Here is an 11,189-nt window from a genome sequence, read left to right on the forward strand (position 1 = left end):
GAGGGTCTGCTATACAAACTGATGGAAAGTGGTGTTGGGGGTAAAACATATGACATTATAAAATCCATGTACACAAACAACAAGTGTGCGGTTAAAATTGGCAAAAACACACACATTTCTTCACACAGGGTCGTGGGGTTAGACAGGGATGCAGCTTAAGCCCCACCCTCTTCAACATATATATCAACGAACTGGCGCGGGCACTAGAAAAGTCTGCAGCACCCGGCCTCCCCTGCTAGAATCCGAAGTCAAATGTCTGCTGTTTGCTGATGATCTGGTGCTTCTGTCACCAACCAAGGAGGGCCTACAGCAGCACCTAGATCTTATGCACAGATTCTGTCAGACCTGGGCCCTGACAGTAAATCTCAGTAAGACCAAAATAATGGTGTTCCAAAAAGGTCGAGTCACCAGGACCACAAATACAAATTCCATCTCGACACTGTTGCCCTAGAGCACACAAAAACTATACATACCTTGGCCTAAACATCAGCGCCACAGGTAACTTCCACAAAGGTGTGAACGATCTGAGAGACAAGGCAAGAAGGGCATTCTATGCCATCAAAAGAAACATAAATTTCAACATACCAATTAGGATTTGGCTAAAAATACTTGAATCAGTCATAGAGCCCATTGCCCTTTATGGTTGTGAGGTCTGGGGTCCGCTCACCAACCAAGACTTCACAAAATGGGACAAACACCAAATTGAGACTCTGCACGCAGAATTCTGCAAAAATATCCTCCGTGTACAACGTAAAACACCAAATAATGCATGCAGAGCAGAATTAGGCCGATACCCACTAATTATCAAAATCCAGAAAAGAGCCATTAAATTCTACAACCACCTAAAAGGAAGCGATTCACAAACCTTCCATAACAAAGCCATCACAAACAGAGAGATGAACCTGGAGAAGAGTCCCCTAAGCAAACTGGTCCTGGGGCTCTGTTCACAAACACAAACACACCCTACAGAGCCCCAGGACAACAGCACAATTAGACCCAACCAAATCATGAGAAAACAAAAAGATAATTACTTAACACATTGGAAAGAATTAACAAAAAAACAGAGCAAACTAGAATGCTATTTGGCCCTACACAGAGAGTACACAGCGGCAGAATACCTGACCACTGTGACTGACCCAAAATTAAGGAAAGCTTTGACTATGTACAGACTCAGTGAGCATAGCCTTGCTATTGAGAAAGGCCGCCGTAGGCAGACATGGCTCTCAAGAGAAGACAGGCTATGTGCTCACTGCCCACAAAATGAGGTGGAAACTGAGCTGCACTTCCTAACCTCCTGCCCAATGTATGACCATATTAGAGAGACATATTTCCCCCAGATCACACAGATCCACAAAGAATTCGAAAACATATCCAATTTTGAAAAACTCCCATACCTACTGGGTGAAATTCCACAGTGTGCCATCACAGCAGCAAGATTTGTGACCTGTTGCCACGAGAAAAGGGCAACCAGTGAAGAACAAACACCATTGTAAATACAACCCATATTTATGCTTATTTATTTTATCTTGTGTCCCTTAATTATTTGTACGTTGTGTATGTATATGTATATATATATATGTATATATATGTGTATATATATATATGTATATATATGTATATATATATATATATATATATATATATATATATATATATAATATGACATTTGTAATGTCTTTACTGTTTTGAAACTGTTGTATGTGTAATGTTTACTGTTAATTTTTGTTGTTTTTCACTTTATATATTCACTTTGTATGTTGTCTACCTCACTTGCTTTGGCAATGTTAACACATGTTTCCCATGCCAATAAAGCCCTTGAATTGAATTGAATTGAATTGAGAGAGAGAGAGAGAGAGAGAGAGAGAGAGAGAGAGAGAGAGAGAGAGAGAGAGAGAGAAGAGAGAGAGAGAGAGAGAGAGAGAGAGAGAGAGAGAGAGAGAGAGAGAGAGAGAGAGAGAGAGAATGCTCAATAGAATTCAGTGGTGGAAAAAGCACCCCAATGTCATACTTCAGTAAAAGTAAAGATACCTTAATAGAAAATGACTCAAGTAAAAGTGAAAGTCACCCAGTGAAATACTACTTGAGTAAAAGTCTAAAAGTATTTGGTTTTACATATACATAAATATCAAAAGTACATGTAATTGCTAAAAATATACTTAAGAATCAAAAGTAAAAGTAAAAATATAAATCATTTAAAATTCCTTATATGAACCTATTTAATCCCATCAGTCACAATAGTGACCGTAAAAACGTTTTCTGTTATAAGGCTCTAAACATGTTACTGAATGACGTATCAATGTATTTCCAGTTATAAGGCTCTAAACGTGTTACTGAATGACGTATCAATGTATTTCCAGTTATAAGGCTCTAAACGTGTTACTGAATGACGTATCAATGTATTTCCAGTTATAAGGCTCTAAACGTGTTACTGAATGACGCATCAATGTATTTCCAGTTATAAGGCTCTAAACGTGTTACTGAATGACGTATCAATGTATTTCCAGTTATAAGGCTCTAAACGTGTTACTGAATGACGCATCAATGTATTTCCAGTTATAAGGCTCTAAACGTGTTACTGAATGACGTATCTATGTATTTCCAGTTATAAGGCTCTAAACATGTTACTGAATGACGTATCAATGTATTTCCAGTTATAAGGCTCTAAACGTGTTACTGAATGACGTATCAATGTATTTCCAGTTATAAGGCTCTAAACATGTTACTGAATGACGTATCAATGTATTTCCAGCAAATATTGAAATAATAAAAAGATCTCAATGAAATTTGTGCAGTGTCACATGTTTCCTGTAAATTGTCACATGACTGTTTACTTCCTGTTTGCACCATGAGAAGACGATGCTCCCCAAAAAACTCCAAAAAAACAAAAGGTTAGTAAATGTATGTTACTTTTATTTACCCGTTAATTTACCAGGTAAAGTTGACTGAGAACACGTTCTCATTTACAGCAACGACCTGGGGAATAGTTACAGGGGAGAGGAGGAGGGGGGGATGAATGAGCCAATTGTAAACTGGGGATTATATTAGGTGACCGTGATGGTTTGAGGGCCAGATTGGGAATTTAGTATAAAGACAGGACAAAGATCTTTGGTACACATAATCTTTAAGGTGTCTCGTATTGATATATGCATTTGTAATTACTCAACTTTGTTCAGTGTGGTCGTAGAATGTGTAAACATGTTGAAGGCAACGATAGTGACCGGGGGATTAACACAGTGCATCTAGGTGTACACGGGCGGCAGCGTAGCCTAGTGGTTAGAGCGTTGGACTAGTAACCGGAAGGTTGCGAGTTCAAACCCCCGAGCTGACAAGGTACAAATCTGTCATTCTGCCCCTGAACAGGCAGTTAACCCACTGTTCCCAGGCCGTCATTGAAAATAAGAATATGTTCTTAACTGATTTGCCTGGTTAAATAAAGGTAAAAAAAATAAAAATTATACACATACATAGTTATTGTTTGACCTAACTTTCTACTCTGTTCTTTCTTTTAGTTTCACTTTCAGTCAAGTTCTGGATATGTTGTTATCTAGGTGACCGTCCAGACAAGGCATGCGACATTGCGGTTCTCTCTCGCAAAATGAGGAAGATGCTGTCCTCAGTGATAGTGATAGTGATGGGTCAGATATAGACTATGAGGGGGAGAAAGGCCATTGGCCAGCCAGGCTGGTTGAATGCGTATGCTGAACCTATCACAAACAGATCATGACAGGGACACCGTTATCAGTAATGTTGACCATGCTGTTATATAGACCATGCTGTAATATAGACCATGCTGTGAATCCAAATCCACACCAGGGCTGAGAGACAGACAGTGTTGAAGCCAATGTTATACTGTATGACGAGAGGACCTGATTGAAAACACATGTGGTACACAAATGCAGTAGGTGAGAGCCAACGTTGTTCGTAGTTAAATTGTTGCCTCAAACGTTACGTCCACACTGGGTCTAGGAAATAAGTGCAGTAGGTGCGTGAATTACCTCATGCTTCCATTCATGACTCAAACGATTATTGTTTCTCAACGAGACCTGGGCTCAAATATTATCTGAAATATTTTAATACATTTTATAGTTTTCTCTCGCTTTCCTGGAATGGCCTACAGTTTTGGAACTATTCTATTGGTCCATTAAGCCTAGGCTCAGATACATTATTTAAAATGGTATTTCAACCCAGGTCCAGACGAGTGTCTCTGGTTCAGTCAGGTATGATATCTACAGTCCAGAAGAGTATCTCTGGCTCAGTCAGGTATGATATCTCCAGTACAAGTGTCTCTGGTTCAGTCAGGTATGATATCTACAGTCCAGGAGAGTGTCTCTGGTTCAGTCAGCTGTGATATCTCCAGTACAAGTGTCTCTGGTTCAGTCAGGTATGATATCTACAGTCCAGACGAGTATCTCTGGTTCAGTCAGGTATGATATCTACAGTCCAGAAGAGTGTCTCTGGTTCAGTCAGGTATGATATCTCCAGTCCAGGAGAGTATCTCTGGTTCAATCAGCTGTGATATCTCCAGTCCAGAAGAGTATCTCTGGCTCAGTCAGGTATGATATCTCCAGTCCAGAAGAGTATCTCTGATTCAGTCAGGTATGATATCTCCAGTCCAGAAGAGTATCTCTGGCTCAGTCAGGTATGATATCTGCAGTCCAGGAGAGTATCTCTGATTCAGTCAGGTATGATATCTCCAGTCCAGAAGAGTATCTCTGATTCAGTCAGGTATGATATCTCCAGTCCAGAAGAGTATCTCTGGCTCAGTCAGGTGTGATATCTCCAGTCCGAGTGTCTCTGGTTCATTCAGGTATGATATCTACAGTCCAGGAGAGTGTCTCTGGTTCAGTCAGGTATGATATCTACAGTCCAGGAGAGTGTCTCTGGTTCAGTCAGGTATGATATCTACAGTCCAGAAGAGTATCTCTGGTTCAGTCAGGTATGATATCTACAGTCCAGAAGAGTATCTCTGGCTCAGTCAGGTGTGATATCTCCAGTCCGAGTGTCTCTGGTTCAGTCAGGTGTGATATCTCCAGTCCAGGAGAGTGTCTCTGGTTCAGTCAGGTATGATATCTACAGTCCAGAAGAGTATCTCTGGTTCAGTCAGGTATGATATCTCCAGTCCGAGTGTCTCTGGTTCAGTCAGGTGTGATATCTCCAGTCCGAGTGTCTCTGGTTCAGTCAGGTATGATATCTACAGTCCAGGAGAGTGTCTCTGGTTCAGTCAGGTATGATATCTACAGTCCAGGAGAGTGTCTCTGGTTCAGTCAGGTATGATATCTACAGTCCAGAAGAGAATCTCTGGTTCAGTCAGGTATGATATCTCCAGTCCGAGTGTCTCTGGTTCAGTCAGGTATGATATCTACAGTCCAGATTTTGTATCTCTGGTTCAGTCAGGTATGATATCTACAGTCCAGGAGAGTGTCTCTGGTTCAGTCAGGTATGATATCTACAGTCCAGAAGAGAATCTCTGGTTCAGTCAGGTATGATATCTACAGTCCAGGAGAGTATCTCTGGTTCAGTCAGGTATGATATCTCCAGTCCGAGTGTCTCTGGTTCAGTCAGGTATGATATCTACAGTCCAGATTTTGTATCTCTGGTTCAGTCAGGTATGATATCTCCAGTCCAGAAGAGTATCTCCGGCTCAGTCAGGTATGATATCTCCAGTCCAGGAGAGTATCTCTGGCTCAGTCAGGTGTGATATCTCCAGTCCAGGAGAGTATCTCTGGTTCAGTCAGGTATGATATCTCCAGTCCAGAAGAGTGTCTCTGGTTCAGTCAGCTGTGATATCTCCAGTCCAGGAGAGTATCTCTGGCTCAGTCAGCTGTGATATCTCCAGTCCAGGAGAGTATCTCTGGTTCAGTCAGCTGTGATATCTCCAGTCCAGGAGAGTATCTCTGGCTCAGTCAGCTGTGATATCTCCAGTCCAGGAGAGTATCTCTGGCTCAGTCAGCTGTGATATCTCCAGTCCAGGAGAGTATCTCTGGCTCAGTCAGCTGTGATATCTCCAGTCCAGGAGAGTATCTCTGATTCAGTCAGGTGTGATATCTCCAGTCCAGGAGAGTATCTCTGATTCAGTCAGCTGTGATATCTCCAGTCCAGGAGAGTATCTCTGATTCAGTCAGCTGTGATATCTCCAGTCCAGGAGAGTATCTTTGGCTCAGTCAGCTGTGATATCTCCAGTCCAGGAGAGTATCTCTGGCTCAGTCAGCTGTGATATCTCCAGTCCAGGAGAGTATCTCTGGCTCAGTCAGCTGTGATATCTCCAGTCCAGGAGAGTATCTCTGATTCAGTCAGCTGTGATATCTCCAGTCCAGGAGAGTATCTCTGGTTCAGTCAGCTGTGATATCTCCAGTCCAGGAGAGTATCTCTGGCTCAGTCAGCTGTGATATCTCCAGTCCAGGAGAGTATCTCTGGCTCATTCAGGTGTGATATCTCCAGTCCAGGAGAGTATCTCTGGCTCAGTCAGCTGTGACCATGATGTTATGTTACACACTGTCATTGTTTCTCTCCAAATGTCAAGGACAGACGGAGTGTTTCTAACAGACAAACGGACACTAAAATAATAATGTGCTACTCAGCTGTGTCTGCGTCTTGTTAGATAGGACAGATTAAAAGTGTCCCGTTTCAGTTCGGGGCAGCTGCCAGATCATTACATGGCTCGTGCAGAAATCTTCACGGAGAGAGAACAGCTGATTAGGCTTATCTGGAATGACATGTATGGTGAGCACATCGTATACTATACACACGCTGAGTACCCCCATCAGCTAAATTCATACACACGCTGAGTACCCCCAACAGCTAAATTCATACACACGCTGAGTACCCCCAACAGCTAAATTCACCCAAACTAGTCAAATTCATACACACGCTGAGTACCCCCATCAGCTAAATTCACCCAAACAAGTCAAATTCATACACACGCTGAGTACCCCCATCAGCTAAATTCACCCAAACAAGTCAAATTCATACACACGCTGAGTAACCCCAACAGCTAACTTCACCCAAACTAGTCAAATTCATACACACGCTGAGTAACCCCAACAGCTAACTTCATACACACGCTGAGTACCCCCAACAGCTAACTTCATACACACGCTGAGTACCCCCAACAGCTAAATTCACCCAAACTAGTCAAATTCATACACACGCTGAGTACCCCCAACAGCTAAATTCACCCAAACTAGTCAAATTCATACACACGCTGAGTACCCCCAACAGCTAAATTCACCCAAACTAGTCAAATTCATACACACGCTGAGTACCCCCAACAGCTAAATTCACCCAAACAAGTCAAATTCATACACACGCTGAGTACCCCCAACAGCTAAATTCACCCAAACTAGTCAAATTCATACACACGCTGAGTACCCCCAACAGCTAAATTCACCCAAACTAGTCAAATTCATACACACGCTGAGTACCCCCAACAGCTAAATTCACCCAAACTAGTCAAATTCATACACACGCTGAGTACCCCCATCAGCTAAATTCACCCAAACTAGTCAAATTCATACACACGCTGAGTAACCCCATCAGCTAAATTCACCCAAACTAGTCAAATTCATACACACGCTGAGTAACCCCATCAGCTAAATTCACCCAAACTAGTGAAATTCATACACACGCTGAGTAACCCCATCAGTTAAATTCACCCAAACTAGTCAAATTCATACACACGCTGAGTAACCCCAACAGCTAAATTCACCCAAACAAGTCAAATTCATACACACGCTGAGTAACCCCAACAGCTAAATTCACCCAAACAAGTCAAATTCATACACACGCTGAGTAACCCCAACAGCTAAATTCACCCAAACTAGTCAAATTCATACACACGCTGAGTAACCCCAACAGCTAAATTCACCCAAACTAGTCAAATTCATACACACGCTGAGTAACCCCAACAGCTAAATTCACCCAAACAAGTCAAATTCATACACACGCTAAGTAACCCCAACAGCTAAATTCACCCAAACTAGTCAAATTCATACACACGCTGAGTAACCCCAACAGCTAAATTCACCCAAACAAGTCAAATTCATACACACGCTGAGTAACCCCAACAGCTAAATTCACCCAAACAAGTCAAATTCATACACACGCTGAGTAACCCCAACAGCTAAATTCACCCAAACAAGTCAAATTCATACACACGCTGAGTACCCCGAACAGCTAAATTCATACACACGCTGAGTACCCCCAACAGCTAAATTCACCCTAACTAGTCAAATTCATACACACGCTGAGTACCCCCAACAGCTAAATTCACCCAAACTAGTCAAATTCATACACACGCTGAGTACCCCGAACAGCTAAATTCACCCAAACTAGTCAAATTCATACACACGCTGAGTACCCCCAACAGCTAAATTCACCCAAACTAGTCAAATTCATACACACGCTGAGTACCCCGAACAGCTAAATTCACCCAAACTAGTCAAATTCACCAGAAACATCCCCTTCTTGAAACAGAATAAGAGCTGTATTGGTTAAATACAACATGAAATTAGACAACTTCAGACCCTCCCTGGTTTCAATGTAATGGTCCCTCCTCGTTTCACCAGACATGCCTGACGTCAGTGTTTGACCTTAAAGCCGAGGCTCCATGTCTGCCTCCCTGTCGCCCTATGTAGTGCACTACATTTCCATAGGGCTCTATAGGGAGTAGGGGGCCAGGCAAACACCCAAAGGGCTCCATAGGGAGTAGGGTGCCAGGCAAATACCCAAAGGGCTCCATAGGGAGTAGGGGGCTAGGCAAATACCCAAAGGGCTCCATAGGGAGTAGGGGGCCATTTGAGAGGCAAAACCATTTGTCTGTAATTTCTATGCCCTGTGAGTTTTACTCTGTTTTCCACCAGAACTGTTTTACAAGGGGACCTGGCAACATGGAAGGCTGATGGGGGGGGGGGTACCAAGCAACGGAGGGTACTGGGAGATTATTTTGTCCAACCAGTGTGTGTATCCAACCATGTGTGTGTAAGTGAGTGTGTGTGTGTGATTTCTTTGTTCAACAGAAGTCTTACATGTGATCATTAAAGAATTAGCCTGCATCTGTGGGCGTGCGTGCTTTGTCATGTTGCCGTGGTAACGTTTTTTTGTGGAGTGTTTGTGAGTTTGTGGGTCCCGTGAGGGGGTGAAGAGAGAGGGGTGGATCGCTCATGAGGGAGTGTGTGTGTGTGTGTGTGTGTGTGTGTGTGTGTGTGTGTGTGTGTGTGTGTGTGTGTGTGTGTGTGTGTGTGTGTGTGTGTGTGTGTGTGTGTGTGTGTGTGTGTGTCTGTGTGTCTGAGCGTGGGTGTGTGCGTGTGTGTCTGAGCGTGGGTGTCTGAGCGGGGTGTGTGCGTGTGTGGGCATCTGTGTGTCTGAGCGTGGGTGTGTGCGTGTGTGTGTGTGCATGTTTCAGTGGTAGGGAGTGTTTCGGGCATTACTCTTCTCCCTGTCTGGATGGAGAAACACAGAATAAGAGAAAGGAAGGAGACAGAGGATGATGAAGGGGAACATGAGGAGGATGAAGGGTAATAGGAGGAGGATGAAGGGGAACAGGAGGAGGAGGAAGGGTAATAGGAGGAAGATGAAGGGGAACATGAGGAGGAGGAAGGGTAATAGGAGGAGGATGAAGGGGAACATGAGGAGGAGGAAGGGTAATAGGAGGAGGATGAAGGGGAACATGAGGAGGAGGAAGGGTAATAGGAGGAGGATGAAGGGTAATAGGAGGAGGAAGGGTAATAGGAGGATGAAGGGGAACATGAGGAGGAGGAAGGTAACATGAGGAGGAGGAAGGTAACATGAGGAGGAGGAAGGGTAACATGATGAGGAGGAAGGGTAATAGGAGGAGGAGGAAGGGTAATAGGAGGAGGATGAAGGGTAATAGGAGGAGGAGGAAGGGTAATAGGAGGAGGATGAAGGGGAACATGAGGAGGATGAAGGGAAAAGGAGGAGGATGAAGGGAAAAGGAGGAGGAGGAAGGTAACATGATGAGGATGAAGGGAACATGAGGAGGAGGAAGGTAACATGATGAGGAGGAAGGGTAATAGGAGGAGGATGAAGGGGAACATGAGGAGGAGGAAGGTAACATGAGGAGGAGGAAGGTAACATGAGGAGGAGGAAGGGTAATAGGAGGAGGAGGAAGGTAACATGAGGAGGAGGAAGGTAACATGATGAGGATGAAGGGAACATGAGGAGGAGGAAGGTAACATGATGAGGAGGAAGGGTAACATGATGAGGAGGAAGGTAACATGATGAGGATGAAGGGAAAAGGAGGAGAATGAGGGGAACATGAGGAGACACCACTCATAACCATGAGTTTCTCATAGGAACATTTAGTCATTTAATACAGCTATTTAGTGTGTTGGACAATGTCCCCCATAGCTCTCTTTAGAGCTCTCTTTAGAGCTCTCTCTTTAGAGCTCTCTCTTTAGAGCTCTCTATTTAGAGCTCTCTATTTAGAGCTCTACTTTGTCCCCCATAGCTCTCTCTTTAGAGCTCTCTCTTTAGAGCTCTCTCTTTAGAGCTCTCTATTTAGAGCTCTCTATTTAGAGCTCTCTCTTTAGAGCTCTCTCTTTAGAGCTCTCTATTTAGAGCTCTCTATTTAGAGCTCTCTATTTAGAGCTCTCTCTTTAGAGCTCTCTATTTAGAGCTCTCTATTTAGAGCTCTCTATTTAGAGCTCTCTCTGTCCCCCATAGCTCTCTCTTTAGAGCTCTCTCTTTAGAGCTCTCTATTTAGAGCTCTCTCTTTAGAGCTCTCTATTTAGAGCTCTCTCTGTCCCCCATAGCTCTCTCTTTAGAGCTCTCTCTTTGTCCCCCATAGCTCTCTCTTTCTCCCCCACAGCTCTCTCTTTAGAGCTCTCTCTTTAGAGCTCTCTCTTTAGAGCTCTCTTTGTCCCCCATAGCTCTCTATTTAGAGCTCTCTTTGTCCCCATAGCTCTCTATTTAGAGCTCTCTTTGTCCCCCATAGCTCTCTATTTAGAGCTCTCTTTGTCCCCCATAGCTCTCTATTTAGAGCTCTCTTTGTCCCCCATAGCTCTCTATTTAGAGCTCTCTTTGTCCCCCATAGCTCTCTCTTTAGAGCTCTCTATTTAGAGCTCTCTTTGTCCCCCACAGCTCTCTCTTTAGAGCTCTCTCTTTGTCCCCCACAGCTCTCTCTTTGTCCCCCCACAGCTCTCTCTTTGTCCCCCAAAGCTCTCTCTTTAGAG

The 11,189-nt window shown here is 43.6% G+C and overlaps 1 protein-coding gene across 1 annotated transcript in view; it reads left to right on the forward strand.

Annotated features, from left to right (window-relative positions):
• Positions 1-2,805: 2,805 nt before the first annotated feature.
• LOC127920754 (zinc finger protein rotund-like) overlaps positions 2,806-11,189 on the forward strand; it is a 48,098-nt gene continuing 39,714 nt past the window's right edge. Inside the window, exon 1 of the mRNA XM_052504775.1 lies at positions 2,806-2,888. Coding sequence (XP_052360735.1) covers positions 2,857-2,888 — 32 coding nt within the window. The 5' untranslated portion in view covers positions 2,806-2,856. The remainder of the gene's footprint in view (positions 2,889-11,189) is intronic.

The sequence above is a fragment of the Oncorhynchus keta genome, unplaced genomic scaffold (genome assembly GCF_023373465.1).
Source record: "Oncorhynchus keta strain PuntledgeMale-10-30-2019 unplaced genomic scaffold, Oket_V2 Un_contig_204_pilon_pilon, whole genome shotgun sequence".
NCBI classification, from domain to species: domain Eukaryota; kingdom Metazoa; phylum Chordata; class Actinopteri; order Salmoniformes; family Salmonidae; genus Oncorhynchus; species Oncorhynchus keta.